The sequence below is a fragment of the Notothenia coriiceps genome, unplaced genomic scaffold, assembly GCF_000735185.1.
Source record: "Notothenia coriiceps isolate Sejong01 unplaced genomic scaffold, NC01 NC01_scaffold00004052, whole genome shotgun sequence".
NCBI classification, from domain to species: domain Eukaryota; kingdom Metazoa; phylum Chordata; class Actinopteri; order Perciformes; family Nototheniidae; genus Notothenia; species Notothenia coriiceps.
The window spans coordinates 598,458-617,997 of NW_011336753.1; the positions used below are offsets into that span (position 1 = coordinate 598,458).

Genomic DNA, 19,540 nt, shown 5'->3' on the forward strand with positions numbered 1-19,540 from the left:
CCTGATGCACTTATATGATTCTGTTTTCTTCAAGGTTGTATCTTCCCGGTTGAATGTACTTATTGTAAGTCGCTTTGGATAAAAGCGTCAGCAAAATGCAATGTAATGTAATGTAAAGGTGGGGTAGGTAAGTTTCAGAAACCGGCTCGATTGCACTAAAATTTGAAAGTACACAGCCAAAAAGAATCCCCCCCCTTCCTTCAGACTTCCTTACAGAGCACCTCCTCCGCGAGAGCAGGCTGCAGTAACGTTACATATCAGGCAAAGCTAAACACATCTAGGTTAGCAATACTACACAGCCAAAGCAACTCCGATATTGACTCTGGTTTGACTTCTCCTAGTTTCCACTTTCTTTTTGTTCTTAATTTGCTCCGTTACATTTTTTCTTTTGCGACCAGTAGACGATGTTGAACCTAACTCTGCCATGGTGAAAGTGGCCGCCTGTTGCTGGCGATTCATTGAAGTACTGCTGCGATGCACGCCCAATGACGGCACGGCCAATGAGGGCACGAGATACATTTGCGCGTCAATGGCGGCAATCCAATCAGTTTAGCCGGCCCGGCTAAACGGATTGGATTGCCGCCCTGTCTGTTGGTTGATTGGTTGTAGTTTTTACAGTATTACGGGTTCCACAGATGACATTTTTTTATGTATTTTTTGTCAAAGCACTTAAGATATTCATTGCTATCGGGATGTTAAGAGCAGAAACTTACCTACCCCACGTTTCAGAAACCGGCTCGAGATATACTTTTTGTTATATTCCATGGAATGCTTTTAACATCCCGATAGCAATGAATATCTGAATTGCTTTGACAAAAAATCCATAAAAAAATGTCATCTGTGGAACCCGTAATACTGTAAAAAGCACGACCAATCATTTTAGCCGGCCCGGTTAAAATAACTGGATGGCCTACCTGCCTGTCAGCCTTCTATCTGTCTTCAAACTTATCTCGTGCCCTCATTGGTCATGTGCGTGTTCGTGTTTGTTGGAGGAGGGGCTCTGTAAGGAAGGGGCAGATTTTTTCCGGCTGTGTATTTTCAAATTCCAGCGCACTCGAGCTGGTTTCTCCAAAATGACCTACCCCACCTTTAAAGTTCAGGGTAATCAACTGTTAAAAACATATTGTTCACAATTGTTTTTATTAATCGTGATATCAATTATTGACCAAAATAATCGTGATTATGATTTTTGCCATAATCGCACAGCCCTACTGTACAATTTGACTTAAATTGATATGAATTAAAATGCTGATTTTTCTTGCCTTATCCTCTGTTTACAGCATGTCCGAATACGCGGTCGGAGCTGGAACGGAGGCAATAATCAAGGAAACAGTTCACACAGCAACGCCATGGCAAACATGGAAGTAGACCCAAAAGCTGAAGACTGGGACCCAGAGTTCACTCCCAAGAGCAGAAAATACTACTTGGTAGGGTCGATATCCATTCAGCCCTCCCATCTTTGTTTGAATGAACCACATGGTGTTGTATAATCTATAATTCAAGTTTGGAAATGACAACCCTTTATCCTTTTTCTCTCAGCACGACGACAGAGAACGAGAAGCAGAGCTCAAGTGGTTTGAAAACCGAGGGCGCGGACGGGGAAGCGCCTCGCGTGGAAGAGCTCGATTTATCATCCGCAAAGCCGCTGGAGGCCCCAACACCGACAGCCCCAAAAGGGCCCATGATAAGTTCCAGATCAACGGGGAGCAAGGCAGCGCTCAGGAAGAGGAGAGACAACAGGACCATAAAGATGGAGGAATGGAAGGGGAGAAGACTTGAGCAGCGAAAGAGGATGCTGAGATTCTTAATTTTCTTCTTCACTTTTAAACAATCTCACTTTGTGATTCTACATAGCACAATGGACTCTTTTAAACTTTGATTTCAGCGTAAGATTCTGACTTTACTTTAAACATAACAATTTTCCATATAAGGATAGAACTCATAGCTAGTAGATGCACTGTTTAAAGGGTGAATTGATGTTTCTCGTAAAAATGTGGTTTTAAGTTACATATTTTTAGCTTTTTACGGTTAAGTGGAAATGTTCTATGCGTAAAAAAAAAGAAATTTGTATTTTTGAGTAATTTAAAAAAAAATAATAAATGCGTGTGCCTTATACTTGTGCAACTGAAGAAATGTTTTGTGAGTGGGTTACAAGATTAATAATGTTAAACGTTCTGGAAAAACAGGCTCTTGCTTTGAGCTGTGTCTTATCTGGATTGAAATTGCAGTAATAAAAACACTGTAGGTCATGTTAACATAAGAACGTCATTGTTCGGTCAATGCAACACTCTTCAAAGACCCTGATCTGACACGGGACCAAACTGTAAAGGGTCAAAGGTTATGCTCTACAATCCTTCTTTGTTCAACACCCAACAGATCAACACAACTAGCTGGCTTATGTGTTTCTCATTAAACATTTTAACATCAAAACAATTACATTACAGTAGCTATTAGTTTCATCGTGGATAACACTAATCAACGTATAATATTGGTGGTGATTATACTCTTTTCCCAAACACATAATTGTACTTGGCTACGTAGAATTTAACTTCCGTAAAGGAATTCCCCCATACATACACTGATGTGTTTTTCATTTGAGCTTTGAAACAAGCCAATGATGATTTAATCACTTATGTAAGTTGTGTCCAACGGTGTCAACATTGTGGTAAAAATGCTCAAAATGTGCATTTGTTTAGAAAACAGAGTAAAAAGAGTTATCATCACTAAATGACTTGAAGTCTAGAATAAGGCTCATCTGTGTTTGGACAACTGCCAATATTATTGAATTACATTTACATTTTAGTGCCTTGCTGTGGATCCGCTGGTCTTATTTGTACAATTCAGGCCAACAGATTCGGACTCACAGTTTTAAGTGTCACCTGCTTTGAGAATATTGTTTTTTTTAAATAGATGTTGATAATGTTTTTTCTTCTTGGAGACTGTAAATTAAAGAGACACTGATTACTTTAATGTCTGCCTTTATATGTTTTTTGAGCAATTTAGGATTATGAAGCAATCAGTGGCCTGATGCATATCTGCAGCTACAGGTTCACCTGTTTTAACTGATACCAGTGAGGTTTAACATATAGTAAACAAACAAGTATATCAAGTTAATACACATCTTGAGAACAATACAACTGTACTTGCTGTTTGCAAATTTCTATTAACAGCCCGTATTTAACTGAGTCACAACACCCAAATTGTTTCTCATTGTAAACAAATGATTGGATCAGCTGACCAGGAAAACAACTACATGGCTTGTGTGAAGGACCATGGTATGCAAAAATCAGGAATGCAGGTTGAGGTGCAAAAATAAGGATTTTATTTACCCAATATATGTACAGTTTTATGATGGGTAATAAAATCAATTAGTTTAAAGAAAAAGGTGTAGATATAAACAGACACAATCTAGCATTTAACACATAAACAAAACACACAAAAATGGGTGACATCCTGTGTGCTCTTCTGCCCAAGAGTAACTCACATAACCCCGCCCCCCCTCATCTCCACACTGCAGGAATTTAAAGCACTACTGGCCAGTCCATTGTTGCGTGCAGGGGGAAGAGGCTCGAAAAAGGGGGGGCTTAAATGGAGTGGCCTCTTTAAACACCCCTCAGGGTTTGAGAGGAATGGCGTAGTCCAATTAGCTGACACATCTATAAAGCCAGGTGTTTTCCATCAGCTCAGCCTTTTGCCAGGAGCAAGGTGAGCTGTAAGACACTGACATTAGGATTACACACAACAAAATTAACAATAGATATTTTAAACAAGATTGCGTGCACTCAATCTATCCTTTAGGATGTGTGTTAGTTTGTGAGGCTTGTAGCCCTCACAGCTTGCAATTGTAAGTCCTCCGATGACACTGCCATCTTTTGTTTCGAAACAAAATTATTCAGACACAAGCACATGCAACCAGAAGTTCAAAAACCCTGAATCACATGTTCTGCCCTCTGACATTGGTGGGTTACCAAGTATAAATATAAGACTTATTACACAAAGCCTAGACAAATTGGTGAATACATGTCTTGCACAATTTAGACATTTGCTCTAAATGCTTATTTATTTGGAAATAAGGGCTTTTGTCCCAAATTATCAGTTTTTAAACCTTTTTACTACTTCTTTGGTTGAGCTGTCCCTCGGTATCACCAGGAGAAAACCTTTACAGGCCAAAAAGAGAATATCCTCAATGAATAAAACGAGACGGAGAAGTCTCGCTTACTAGCTTTCAACAGGAAAGATGAGAAAGTGCTTCCAGTGACTGAGCATAGTGACGCAACATGTTAAGCAAAAGGAAGGGAGAGCTACTAAAGTACATTTTATAAAATGCCTTTTATCCGCTAAGGGTTTGTAAAGTTCTGTCTTGCATACCCTTCTGCTTTCTTTAACTGTCTAACCTCTTTTCCTTTAAGTGCGTACAAAAACAACGTTACAGATACTCACACACTCGTCCTAACACATAGAAAAATAGTTGAGTGAAGACACAGTATGGAAATGTACGAAAGAACACAACAGAACTGCATTTAAGCTTAATTGTGCTTCCTGTCAAAGCTGACTGTCTTGTAATATTATTGTGCTGACATACGTTGTCATGCTCTATTCTAAGCCTCTGAGGAGCTCTGTTCTTTCACTATAAACCTGTCTTACCTGTTTACCCCCTCCCTCTCTCTCTCCTCCTTCTCCCTCCATTGCACTCTCTCTCTCTGCATTGACCCATCCTACTTCTTGCTGTTGACTTGCCTTGAATAGCCTCAGGAAAAGTTGCTCAATGTTAATGTTTGACAAGTAGGAAGAAGGAACTTGACTCTTTCAGTTCTCCTTCTACTCGAGACTTTGTTTGCTTTTTTGTGGACATTACATATTCCAATTCGAGGGAGAAAGACAGAACGAGATCATGGGTGAGTCGGCGTTAATATTTATTCTTACATGGGTGGACGTTGCTTGATGTTTTTATTCTTCTAAACTGTGTTTAATGGAGATTTGATAGTGAAACACAAAAATGTGAAGTAATGAAAATATTGAGTTGTTTTTTGTCTGCTCCAAATGGTGGTGATTTTATTTGAAGTATCAAATTGGTATGCAAATGTGCTAATGTCGTGGTACTGTGTATGATTTGCATGGATTGAATACATGTATTAGTTCTGCAATTTATTTTTATTTTGTAGGAAAACCTTTGATTCTTTTAATTAGTTTATTTTTGAGCCATCTGATTTACATTGAAAACATGTTTTTACATAATACAATGATTGATACATACTGTATGATTGATCTGTAATCCTTTATATTGGTTCAAAGTCCATTCCCTTGTCTAGCCTCCACTACTTAGGGATGTTAGACTTGGTTTTCAAATGTCAGGACGCATCAGTTGTGAAGCCAGCACACCAGCCTTTGTGCAAAGAGTCTAATTTTCTGCCCCATTTGCCACGCCACTGTAGAGGTGCTAGTGCTGCTCGACTTCGAGGGCACCATGGGAGACGAGATCACAGTGAGGATGGGGGATGTGGTCAAAAACGTCACAAAGTTCAGCGAGGAGGGATGGCTGGAGGGGGAGCTGAGAGGAAAGAGAGGCATCTTCCCTGCTAACTTCACCAAGGTCTGTTGACGCTAAACAGCCTACAGCTGACTGGTACTATACTGTGTGTTTACAGTTAACCAAATGTCTTACAAAATGCCTTGTCATTACAGGAGGTGCCAGTATGTTTGATGGGTGACAGCAAGAGGGAACCACGGAGCCTCAGAACAAGTAAAATGCAGTCCAATGAAACTTATTTGCAACTAATAAAATGTTCTTTTTAAACTTGATTGTGTAAAATACCTGTAGTTCTGCCTTCTGGCCCTGCAAAGGCACATTATGTCAGTCTATCATACTGTATATAAATATATTACATTTATTATAACTAGAACAATTATCATGTTAAGAAATCTGCACATACTGTTCTGTATGCAGTGTGAACCTTCTTATCTCAGCTTGCAACTTGAGTCTACTCAAAATAAACAATGAAAACATTTGACAGTGCTATTCAAATCAGGCTGGTTTTCCTATTGTAACATTGATGGTTCACAAGTGTTTGAAATTGTGGTGGGTGGTGAATGGACTCAGCAAAGCAGTGCAGCATCAAGCACACTATAAATATAAGTCAACCACATCCTCTCTGCACAAATCCTAATTATATTGTATGAGTCTTTTCGAGGGATTAGGTATGTTAGAAGTGTCTAGTGATTGCAGTCTTTGCACTTTCCTGTCGAGACTTGACTACACTGCCTAGAATCGAGCTTTGAGTGTTAGCTTTCCCATCAGCTTTCCCAGTAGATGAAACACTTTACAAATGTCTATTGATGTGGCTGGTGATTCTTTGTCTTTCAAGCAAAGAGGAAGAAACAGACGAGGAAATGCGAGGTTGCGTTTGCCTACAACGCCTTGAATGAAGACGAGCTGCAGCTGGTGGTTGGGGAGACGATAGAGATCCTCCGCGAGGTACAACTCCCTCCTATCGCTGCTCAAACACTCACATTCAAATGAACTAACAATGAGGCTCTGCAAAACAGCTTTGGTAGCCTATTATTAAGTTATCAGAAGCAGTGCACTTCCCTGCAAGCGTCTACATTGTAAATCTGGGCGTTGGTTAAATGTTTGTTCAGCCAATTTGACGGGCTAGATAAAGAGTCTTTCATAAGGTGTAAGGATTATTTGGGAGTCACACTCTTATGTTTCTCCGCCAGGCTGACAAAGCAAGTCTCACAGAGAAATCACAGCTTAGGAGAAACACAGAGTGACTTTAGAGTATTAAGAGTTGATATGGACATACATACCCTGAAGTATTATCTTAAAACAAACTGGTTATAACTCTGGAATGTAAAGTGGACATGCTTGAGCAAGTGTTGTCTTCTCACATACTTTCTTGTTGTACTCTGTTACTCATTGATATGATCTACATGACAGATTGAAGATGGATGGTGGATGGGGGTGAAAAATGGCAAACTGGGAGCATTTCCATCAAATTTTGTCAAAGAGATTTTTGTTTCCCCTAAAGGTGGGTAAATCTCTTGACTTTTTAATCATGTTTCTGGATGTATTCTCTGACAGCGAAACTCATTAGTGGTTTACTATTTTTACAGACAGCAAGTACAATGAGGGCAAGTCAAGACCTAAGCTCACAGACGCGGTCTTCAACAAGGAAGTATGTAAAGCAGAAATATTGTTTCTGAAATGCATGAGTTGTTAACTTTTGACTTATTGTCCCTTTTGTGCTCACAAAGGGCATTTCTCAAAGGGCAAGTGTGAGGAACAAAGCAAAAACCGGTAAGGCATTTTATTAACTGCATTTATTTAGTTTGCTCAATCATGGAATTAACACTAAGGGGATTTTTGAACAGCATTTAAAAAAAAAAAAAAAAAAGCGTCAACACAGATCTATTTATACCGGCTGTTTAATTCCTTTACTTTTTACGGTAACCTAAGGGTGGGGTCAAACATAGATACTCGTGGCTTGATTAATCACTTTATAAATGATTACGTCAGAGGGGAGGACAAAGGTCTACAACTTTTATTTCCAGTTTGTCACTCTTCCACACCTCTTCCCGGCTAATCTTTGAAGTGGAGATGTGACCGTTGCAATGCTGATAAGATTGGTCATCATAGTGTTTGTCACATACTCTAAAACTCATACTCTGGTTCGTAACATGTCATCTCTTCCCCTATGGCTTAGTTGAAGCTAATGTACTCGCACTTGGAATGGTTTGGCATAGTTCAAACTAATGTACCTACATGATTCTTGTTACTCCGTACCCTCCTGGTTGAATGCACTTATTGTAAGTTGCTTTGGATAAAAGTGTCTGCCTTAATGAAATGTAATGTAATGTCTCCTCAGTGGTGGAGTGTTGCCAAGCCATGTTTGACTACAAGGCAAAGACAGAGGATGAGCTGGATCTAAAAAAAGGAGACACTGTTGTTATCCTGAGAAAGGTTTGGGCGCACTTTATTGTTATTCTCTGTCTAGCATGAGTTCCACTAATGTCATGCTTACAGACTCCTTTTGGTACAATTGCTTTTCTTGCCAAGTAGTTGCCGGTGTCAAATTGTTCATCTAGCTAAACCAGTTGTGTCCCTTTTCAAGGAAACCACGTGCCATGGTGGACCACATGACACACATATTTAAGTGACAATAATCTTATGTAATCAGAGAAGGAAAAAAAAGACTTCCGAGTTACTTCAGATGGCAAATACAAATAAGACGGCTTCGCCTTCCTTGACCGCTTTGTAACCTCTTATAATGTGGCGTCCCAGAGGACTGCGATGTTTGGGTTTCTAGCGTGACTCTTTAATCTTTGTATGAAGGAAACAGAAGATGAAGGCTGGTGGGAGGGAGAGATAAGCGGACGATCCGGCTGCTTTCCGGATAACTTCGTCATGCTGATACCACCAATGGACAGTCTGCAAGTGAGTTGACTAAACCACAGTCTAAGAAATGTCCTTGTGACAGGAGCTTCCCTGAATTCAAGACTTGACAACCGCTACTATGAGGCCCTGGACATGCTTTATAGTAATTCATATCTGTGATACTTTTTTATTGATCAAAATGGCTCAAAATGCAGAGTACATAATGCCACTTCATGTGCAGCTGGCTGGTATTTGTGATACTTTAGCAGCCAGTGAGTCAGGCTCGTCTTTAACATCCTCTGTTTTGGAATTACTGACTGAAAATTCCCTTGGTGGAAAAAGAGCATGTCAAATAGAGATGCCTTTATTTCACACGGGGACGTACTTGCCAAGCTGTTAAGTTTTCCGTTTCTCCTCCTCTAGTCTGGGACCACAAACCAACCGCCCGCACGCAACATCAACAACGAACTGCCAGGTAAGAGAACAGCATGTTATGTCGCCGTACAGGAACACACACACCGTTTGACTTTAGATCGGGGAACCAGGCTATACGTTAAAGAGCTCTTCTTCCGACTTCTGGCTGCAGTGCTGTTTGTCCTGGCAGCGGGCTGACAGTCTGGACTGTGAAGGACTGTTGTTTTAACAGATGGAGAAAATGGAAGCAGTATTTGTAGAGTGACTTTGAGCATGTGGTACACTGTGAAAGCAGCAAAAATGCTAATCAATGTTGTTATTTCAAAGTGCTGCTGAAGCAACCAGAAACTCTTCAGTATCGCTCTATATAAATAGAAATTCACAACATTAGTTGATCAAACACCTTCTATTTATATTTATTCGTATTTACTCATTGGTGGAAATTAACTTAGTCCATTTGGTATATTTACCAAGTACTTTGATTTGAGTATGTCCATGTTGTGCTTCTTCAAACCTCTACTTCATCATTATTCAGAGGCAAATATTCCACTTTTCAGAACTATTTTAATCTAACAGTTTAAATTACTGGTTTCTTTGCAAATTCAAAAAATATAATCAACCAATTTATTATGATACAATTGTAGAGATGAAGTTACCCAGCAGTATGTTAAGTGGTTACAGCTTGCCTCACCTCAACAAGCAGAACAATTAAAGTAATGCTGAAAAATCAATGCATTCAGCGTCCAATAATAAAATGTATATAATTCCGAAATGGGCCATTCTGTACTTTCGATACGTTAAGAATATTTTGAGGCCAATAATCTCTTACTTTAATTTAGTAAACGTGTATCTTTACAGGGTGGTATTGCTATCCTTACTTAAGTTAACTATCTTAGTAATTCTAAATAACACATAATAGATTAAATCACTTGTTTTTATTTTGGCAAAGAACATGAATACACTTGTAGCATGTAGAAGTCAAATCTCTCTCAGGCAGGATGTGGCTTCCTTTCAAGTTTCAGCTGAGGAGTGCTGTCTGTGGTGCAAGTTGCAAATTCTGCAATTTCTTTTGGTTTCAGCGAAACAAAAATGTTCATGTAGACCTCCAACTTCTTACTCAGTTTGGAAATGTAAAATGCATGCTCATCAAAACATTTCTAAATAGACAGGTAGGTGAAACAGTACCACACAAAGTGTTTGGCTATACTCAAAGATGTCCCTTAAACTAACTGAATATCGGAACAGTCTCGTCATTTTTAATGCCACCACTTTTTTTTCCACACATTATCACTCACAAGATGTTCACAGGAAGCCTCAGACTGTAGCGAGATGGGGGATGGTTAGACTGGTCATGTGACACAGTTCAGGAGTCTTGGAGGAAACAAGGGGGGCGGAGGGGAGTTCTGTATACAGATTCACAACCAGCCCCAGCAGCAGCACTTGAGCTGATAAGGCTGAGTGGATGGTTTGCTTGAGAGGGATTGTTGCACAATGCTTTGAACATTTAAGGTAGGCTTCCTGTGTTCTTACTCGCTCCGTTAATCATCTAAGAGACTAAGCGTGTTGCAAAGTATTGTGCTTTTTATTATGGCTATGTGTTAACGCACTTGGATTTGGGCTTATATGTATTAAATAGAGCTGTAACCAGGTTTTTCTACATCTTCTCTTTCAACTAAGTACTTGACTTGGCATGGCAAACCAGAATCTCTCACATTATCTTTATTTCACTTCATAATTCAAGTATCTATTCTCGCAGTCTCCAAGGCACAGTCTCTCAAGGACGGTATTTTTCTATGAGCTGAGGCAGAGTCACTGTCCCTGATGAACTTGTTGAGAACCCTGGGAACTGGAGCTGCGGAGCTATTGGTTACAGCTGTGCCCTGGTTTGCTCCAGTGATGTGCACATCTTTGCCTTCCCATGCTCATAAAGGAGATTACAGTTTAGTTGAAAGACCAGTCGCATTTTTTTCTCTACCACTTTAGATCATATTGTTTTCTGGGGGGTAAACAAAGGCAAATACCTCTCTTTGACTAATAAAATATGCTAGTGGCTTTTTACTAGTGGATATACTCTAGTTCACCTAAGTGATGGAAACAACAATATATTGAGACGAGTGGTGATGTCAACGCAAGCAGAATGGACACATTTAACCACAACTTGCACATACTGTACTACTGGCTAGGACTCATCACTTTTTATTGACTGCAGATACGCTGAGCCTGCATGTTTTTTTTTATTTATGTAAACACCTGCTCCATATTCATATTGTTACCCACTTTGACACCTGGTGCCAAGCAGATTAGGAGCAGCTTTAATGTTGTTGCTTAACATTTTTAGGCTGGCCAGTAGACTTCAAATGACAATATTTTTCGTACTAAATCCAAAAGACTGTGCTTTATTTTGTGTAGAAAATTAAATACTTCTAATATTCCATCCAAAGCAGGGCTGTGTTGATTTACATACCAAATGCACCTTTGTGGTAATGGTTAATTCACTACTCTTTCAGTAAACATAGAGGCCTCAGCGATGGATAGAAGTGGTCCAACAAAGACAAAAGGTATAAACAGCAGTGACAAAATTGTGACACACTCCTCTGAAGATAAATATTGTTGTAGATTAATGTGTTGCATTTGCTTTACAGATGACAAACCAGAGGTCAAGGACCTGAGAAGCAATCCTCCGATCAAGGTCAAGCTGCCGTCCATCAACAAGCCCAGCCCGCCTCCAATCAAAGACAAACCCAACAAGTTCTCATCCAAGTGAGTGATGCCAACACATCTCTGATGACTAACCACCATGCATAACCACTAAAGACTTACTAGAGAAAATGGCTTCCAACTCAAGGACATGAAAAGTGATTCATTAGCAACCTTTCTAAAGCAAAAAGGCCTTTAGGAAATGTCAGGAACACTTTCTCCTCTTTGGTCTGGCACCGAGAGCGGAGCCTTTAGATCTTAAAGGTTTCCGTTGTCGCCACCAGTTGCCATGGTGTCCTTAAAGAATAATGCCAGGATGCCCGACCTTTAGTGGCTCAGTGGAAACTCTGGGATGAGTCAGATCGGGCCTAAACAGACGAGAGAAGCCCATTTCCTGTTTCCTGAGCAAAACACACACAGAAAACGAAGAAAACAAAACAACCCTGTCTTGAGGGGGCAGCTAATGGAGAAGAAACAAAAAAGTGTTACCAGGCAAATATGTTTGGAATGGAAACCTTTCTAGCTTCTTTAAGAATCGTTAAAGCTTTATCTTCCATCTAACCATTGTACGATTTATTTTTATTTGTATTTTTTGATTTTTTTCTATTTTGTGTATTGTATAAACATTATGAGTTGAGCGGTGACTCTAGGGAATATGCCAAAATAATTCAAATGTTTCATTGTCATACGCACAAAGCTACAGTGTAGAAATGGCAATGAAATTCTTCTGACACGAGCTCCTTCAAAAATGCAACATATATAATCAAATACAAAGTAGTGCAAAAAGTCTACATACATGTAAACATGCATATGTGCTGTGAAAGTGAAATATGTGCCAGGATAAATTCTTCACACCTTCACCCATCAGTGTAGGAAACTGTAAACCGCATTCAACGTTTTTTTTCTTCCTACAGCCTGTGCACCATTTTACTTTCACTAAAGAAGTCATGAGATGTTTTGAAAGAATCCCTCCCCTTATTAACTTTAATCAGAGGTTGACATCTTTCTACATATTGTATAAATGTGGCCTTTTTTTTTAATAGAACCAATGGCGACGTGGCTCCTTTGTCACCAAAACAACCGGAGGAGAAACAGACGGACCAGTTTGATGGCGTGGACGTGCAGACTGATAAGCTCTGCCATCCCACAGCAAACAGAGCCAAGCCCCCGCAGAGGAGACCCCCGTCAGGCCTGGTTACAGCTGCACACGTATGTCCACAATAGTGACAGACAAATATTGATTTAGCACAACCTTTCACTTGAACATACAAGTGAAGAGTTACATAATGAACACTCAACCTAAACCTCAGCCGCCAACACTCTGCTAAACCACATGGATGATGCTAACCTCCATTTCTGTAAATGACCTTTGCAACACAAGAGTAGGGCTGCAGCAGTGATGCCACTCCCTCTGTATCTTGTGCATTCTTGTTAGGAAAATGTTTTTTGTTTCTTAAAATGTAACTGAACATATTTAGTAGTATCTTACTGCCGCTTTTTACTTTGGTGGCATGCTTTTCAGCGATCCAATTGCAGCGATATATTGGTGTTTCAAGTTTCTCCCAGTAATAACTTGCAATTCAATACCAGTTAATGCCATCCAAACATAACCATGATTGATAAATGTTAGGGCTTTCAAGACTCAGTTCATAGACTCAACTTTGTTTAAAAAAAAACATTCTGAAGTCTCTTACAATGGTTGCAAGGAAAATCATATATTTATATCTCTACAGGAAGAGATATACATCTAAAAACTTTAACTCTAAATAGTTGAGATGTGTTTTCACAACACTTGCACACTGCACTTGCACACTAGCAGCAATAAGATCCTTTAATAGTTTAATAGTTTGTACTTTGCTGTTTAAAATACAGATCTAGATGTTAAAATGGAATAAATCAAGAATGAAATAGCTAAAGGCAGATTTTAGACATTATTAGTATATCTATGTTTGTTATTTATGTATGGCTAATTGTCTTTTTCAGGCTACTGACCAAACAGAACCAGAATTAACGCCAAACAGGTTTCAGACGGACAGATTAATTGGCTTGCAAAAGGTTTGTGACATTGATTCATTTCTTGATGCAACACAGCCCATGTGATATAAATAATGCAACCTTGCTAGTTTGAATTTAGCTCTGCTTCGGTATAAAGGATATTGTGCGTGCTGTGCCTTTAACATTTTATTCAGATAACAAAATCAAATAAAGCCAAAAAGTTCATTGGTTTGTTCAATGCCACCTTAATTCATTGTAGGGTAAAGAAAACCTCCTGCCATCTCCTGCAAGGCCGGATCATTGGTCCAAGACGCCGCCTCCGGTTCGACCCACACCACCCAAAAAAGTTTTGGAAAGCAAAACAGTGACCCATAAAGAAGAGCCAACGATGTTAGACCTGCAGGCGGAGATCAAAGAACTGAGGATGTCTCTGGAGCTGCTAGAGACACGACACGAGTGAGTAGTAATCATTTAAAATCTGAACAACTGGTTTAGTTTCCTTGGAGAATATTAAGGCAAACATCAAACGGTCTTATTCATTTTTCATCACATTAGGACTTATCTAACTGAGAATGTGTGGACAGAACATACAATCTTATTTAAATTTCTGGTGTTGTTTGCAGACACTGGCACCCACAGGAAGTGGCTAATCAAAACCAAAGAGAGAAATGCAAACTGTACTTGCCAGGAAAACAAAATGGACTCCATGTTAGATCTTTTGCATCTCTTTGATTGGCTTTGATTAGACACATCAGAGAGGCTCGGTTGCTCAACAAGAGCCAGTTATGTGCAGTTGTAGAGATTCGATTTCCTGAACTTTTAAAGCTATTCAGATCTCTCAACATGTGATATCAAGCAGAGGAGTTTTAGATTTACAAAAACATTCATAAAGGAATTAATAATTTATCAAAAATCATAAAATGGTGCAGTGCATTATCAAAATCAAAGGAAGTTTAAGATTCGTTTTTGGGAAAAAACGTCAAACTACCATAACAAATTAAGTATGGGGTGCAGCAGAGGTTGGCATTCTACAGATTTTTTTTTTTTACTATTTTATTTCCTAAGAAAATCTGCAGTATTTAAATTTTTGCCAAACAGCATGTCTGTAAAAGATAGATATTTATGCTCATATATTGATGTATTTGTCACTTGTGATCGAGGTGCTTATTTCAGTGATCAGAATCAAGGCAATTGTGGATTTGACCTGATATATCCCCACTTCAAAAACATTTTAAATGAATGTGTATTATTGTATGCCTTTGATTTAACTAGTAGTGTACATGTTGACCTTTGTAGACAAACCCATGACTGCAAACTCATCATTTTGTTTGTGTTTGATCAGCCGAGACATGCAGGAAGTGAAAGAAGAACTGAGGGAGGAGAGAGACAAACGAATGGCACTGCAGGTCAGTGAGGCTTGCTTTGAGTTTTGCATGGATCACACAATAAGAAATGATACAGAAGCGGTGGTTCATGGCTGTGGTTATTTACCGTTTAAATGTCTTTTCCATACAGGATGAAGTACACAGTTTGAGGATGAAGCATTAATCCCAACAACAGACTGTGACTGTGCTGTCTGACACTGTGCCATGCAGGCTTGTGTACGGCAAGTTTAAACAAAATGAACAATTTTCTAACATAAAATGAGAACGGAGAACATAAGCAAGCTCTCCCACTGCAGTCAAAAGTATGAGGGCTAAATTAAAATATATAGTTGGACATAGGATTAGCTAATCCTGAATTGAACTGGAGAGAAATACTTTTAATGATGTATTATTAAAGTTTTTACATATTTTTATGCTGGAAATCAAACGTGTAAAATGGGTTACTCTTGGCTGCCAATGAATGTTTTACATTGTTCTGATTCAACTGTCCCTTTTATTACAAACTGCACTTTTAACATTTACATCAGAATATATATTACATGCAGCTGTATATAGGAGGAAATATTGTGATGAAATATATAATTTCAAGCCATCCAAAGGGTTTTGTTACTTGAATGCTAATACTTGAAGTACAACTGTGAACAAATGTGCAGAAGTGCAGGTGACACCAGAATGTAATGTTGCATTGATCCACTGGGTGGCACTGTGTGACTAATACATATAAATAAGTGTTGAACCTTTCAGTGATTGGTGAAAGTGACCAGGCAATAGTGATCTCTCATTAGAAAACAAAAAGCATATATCTTTCAGAACAGTAAACATGTTAAGACTCAAACAAATGGCTGATGTTAATTGATGTTGAGATGCTTCAGGGGTTACTCTGGTAACAGAGTTTGTGGTCAGCTTCAATTTTGGCAGTTAAGTGAAAAAGGCCTCCTGTGCCACTGAGAAAAACTGACTCACTATAAACGTTGAACATTCGACTCATTGCGATGGATGCAGAGAGCGTGGGAGAGAACGAATGAGAAATAATTTGAAACCCACCATAACTTGAATGCGTTAAACACCAAACCATCTAATGAGTATAAGGCATATTGATTTGATTTCTGCTCCAAATGGAGGCGGCGGTGGTGGTGTGCTAATGTCTAAGCTTACTAGCGTTGCTCACTGTAGATCACATCTGGACAACATCTGGAGCTCATCAGGGACCGGGTGCTTCTGAAACTTCCATGGGAACATACTATTTTTAAAAACTGCGTTGAATAATGGCCATTGAGGGCACATTCCCTCTTGGACATGCAGGTTGAAAGAAGTATCAGTTGATATTGTGAAAATGTTGCAAGATTAAAAAAAACTAAATGTCCAGTTTGTAAAGCCATTGCACACAAGTGAGGCTTTTACTTATTTCACAAAAATTCAAAAACATCAGGGATGATGGCTGCTGCCTACACTAAGGCTGCTTTATACTATTACACCCTATAAATCAGAATTCTCCACATGCAAATATTTGACTAAGTGCAGAGTGATATAAGAGGAATGTAAGAAAAGTGAGATTACTGAGTACTGGAAACTTGAGAACATTTTGGAGCTCAGAGGTCACATACAAAATAAATCCTGAGGTAAAATTAGAAATGGAGAAAGAGGAGCTGACGAAGAACAGTGCGCCTCTGTCAAAGAAAGAGCTGGACACACACAGAAACATGATCTCATGGGAAATGGCAATAAATCTAACACAGACGGACTTTAAAAAAATATATATAAAGCCTTAATTGAACCAAATCATAATCGAAATCTTATTTGTATGTGCTACTCAAAGGTTTATAATGTGGCCATGAGGATAAAAATGTTATTAATAGAGAAGTGGTTCTAGTAGTTACTATCTGTAAAGGCTGGTTTCTGAAATCAACCAAAGAACCACAGTCTGTTGGTCTGTTGGAGATATTTCCCACGCCGTGTTGTTGTTTCCATTCACAGCTTGCCATAACTGGTTTTTATTGATGTATTGTCTCATAACTATAATCAGCATCAGTCTAAGATAGGATGCCTCTAATTACACATGTGCCATGATTACATCCTGTCAAATTAAACTATGCTCTATAGAAAATATTCAATGGCGGGTCGAGTAAAACATAATTTGGGTCCTATTATTTTGGGGTAGACGCCATTCACAAGAGGTTTATACAAATTACAGAGCCACCTCAAAGAGTCCACACCATCAACGCCACTCATTTCTGAAACACTGTGACCACATTAGGGGCTTTTCCAAGACCAAGCGTTCAGTGTGGGCGACATCTGAAAAAAGATTTGTATTTTGAGGACGACTCGAGCCGAAGTCCTCGGCCTGACCCCAACTTAAACCAAGAGCTTCCTCCAAGCAAAGCTACACCAGCATCATTAGGACGTAAGACTGATGTTTCTGGCTTTGGTTTGGCTAGCAGAAACATCTGGACACATGCATGCCATACACTGTCTATTTTGTATATTTTCCCTTTTTGTATAGCTTTATTGACATGCCAAGAATTCATACTTTCACAACTTCCAGATCTCCAAACCACCAATGATTGACTTGTTCTAATGTTGAATACAAACACTCACACAGTGTGGGCAATTCAGCAATGTTCTGTTGGTATATTGGCAGCCAAACAATATTTCCATCAGCCAACTCACAAGAAACAGATTTATTATGTGAATGCAGAGTTGCTATTGGCCTCCTCAGCTCTGACCCCATTAGAAGTCAGAACAGCAGGGTTTTGGGAGTGAAGATAATGCTTTACCCACAATACTACATAAGATACAGAGCTTTGTACTAGTATGTGAGTGGAAATTATGAGAAGGTGCAACTCCAATCTAGGAGTTTACAATCTGAAAATTGGTTTTGCTATTAAATGTTAGAGTAGCAGCAGCAGATCCACATCAGTACAATGAGGAGATCATTGCAATGTAACAGTAGAAGAAAGTTGTCCCATAAAAATAGCTTTAAAAATGTATCTACCTGAGACAAATGGGAAGAAAATGTGAAAAAGAAAAAAGCCATGCTGTGTTTCTCATTCTCAACCATTACAATAGAATTGGATCATTGTGTAAATAAGCTGTGTGCAATATGTTTGCAAGCCAGAAGCACCACTGCAAAACAATGGCAACATCATAAAAGGAAACATGCCACAAAACCAATCAAGCCCCTATAAAACGAATCAAAGCATCACAAATGCACATGCCAAACAACCAAGAGGAACAATGAACTCAGCCACAACAGAAGAAAATCAGTTATTGGCAATTACGACCAATGCAAACACACTGCACATGTAGCATAGTTATTAACAGCATACTGTACGAGTAAAACATGGAAGCCAGCACATTTCAGCAGCATTAAAGAAGACATTATCACCCAGCATGCACATTCAATTATAACAACACAAAAAGCATAAGAGCGAATGTAAGCAGCCAGCAGACTCCAAGACATGCAAACACGACAGGGAGACAATTAAGCAGTGCTTTGAGCTAAATGCTAATGTTGTTCAAGCTCAAACCCTAACAATGCCAGTACAGTGCAGCTGAGGTGGATGGGAATGCCAGTAGTTTTGCAGGTAGGCTATTTGGTTGCAAATCTAGTCTAAAGTTTACATTTGATAAAAGGTCAGGCTGCTTTGGGAAACATGAATACCCATTACATTTACCAATACCTGTCCACACATTTCACACTCATCCTGCTGGTGGCACTGAATACAAAATAAGGGGTTTACCAAAGATATTGTTGATGTCTTCAATGCCTGGGATCCATTAATTAATGCCTGACACAAATTATTTGCCAATCTACCCAAAGGTTGTTCAAATATTTCACTCCAAATCAAAACTGCTGCTAGAACCAGAGCACAAGTTATGGGTTCATTACATCTATGAAGATGCATCCCTTTGGGAACCAGGAATGTCTGAGCTGTCCAGATGAAAATGCTCACTGGATAAGTGAATAATTTGACCTGCTGGTGGCACTAGATAAAAAGTTAGGGAGTCAAGCAAGTGGAAAAGAAAGACCTATGGGATTCTTGAAAGGGCTATCTGTATCAAATGTCATGGCAATTCAGCAGATTTTACTCAAACATGTCAACCTCACGTTGGTCAGGGGATCACCAAAATCTGTAGGATTAAGCATTTACGGAACATGAATGTCTGTAAATTACATTAAATGCATGGCAGCCCATCCAATTTGTTGACATATCAGTCATGGAAGTGGTGGATTGACCAATGTTCATCCTCATTTCCAGTGTCAAAAAAAGCATTGCCAAGCACATCATCAGGAACATAACAAGGCATCCTTCACCGTACAAGTAGCAGCACTTACCTTGGTGAGGCTGCGGTCACAATGTCAACATGAAAACTCAAGACGTGTGTGGACGGACAGGAGCCATGGCCGACGAAGACGGGGGGATGAGCGACGCATTTCCGAATATTTAATCGATAAAACCGCCCTGAAGTAACTTGCAACATGGTTGGACTTTACGTGATAAGTGTGTCAGGTGCAATAGTAAAAGCAGCAAACAGGTGTCCCAGGTGTTGACAGGTTAAATCGCCCGCCTTTACACTACGGGTGCGCTTGATATGCTACGGTACAGCCCTGTTGTCTTCCTGAACTAGCTTTCAGGCTAACCTCAAATATCCAGATGTTTTTTTTGTTTTCCTG

The 19,540-nt window shown here is 39.3% G+C and overlaps 2 protein-coding genes across 3 annotated transcripts in view; both read left to right on the forward strand.

The window, feature by feature from the left end:
• LOC104941910 (thyroid hormone receptor-associated protein 3-like) overlaps positions 1-2,970 on the forward strand; it is a 5,566-nt gene extending 2,596 nt beyond the window's left edge. For both annotated transcript variants that reach the window (XM_010767077.1, XM_010767078.1), the window contains exons 5-6: positions 1,281-1,427; positions 1,540-2,970. In XM_010767077.1, coding sequence (XP_010765379.1) covers positions 1,281-1,427; positions 1,540-1,779 — 387 coding nt within the window. In that variant the 3' untranslated portion in view covers positions 1,780-2,970. The remainder of the gene's footprint in view (positions 1-1,280; positions 1,428-1,539) is intronic.
• A 1,754-nt stretch (positions 2,971-4,724) lies between these two features.
• sh3d21 (SH3 domain containing 21) lies at positions 4,725-15,340 on the forward strand. Its single transcript, XM_010767079.1, has 17 exons — positions 4,725-4,895; positions 5,433-5,590; positions 5,683-5,740; positions 6,363-6,472; positions 6,938-7,028; positions 7,114-7,175; positions 7,255-7,297; positions 7,866-7,960; positions 8,333-8,434; positions 8,798-8,849; positions 11,296-11,346; positions 11,431-11,548; positions 12,529-12,694; positions 13,469-13,540; positions 13,740-13,936; positions 14,823-14,886; positions 14,996-15,340. Exons 1-17 carry the CDS (start codon positions 4,892-4,894, stop codon positions 15,026-15,028), a joined length of 1,476 nt encoding a protein of 491 aa, XP_010765381.1. The 5' UTR covers positions 4,725-4,891; the 3' UTR covers positions 15,029-15,340.
• Positions 15,341-19,540: the final 4,200 nt, after the last annotated feature.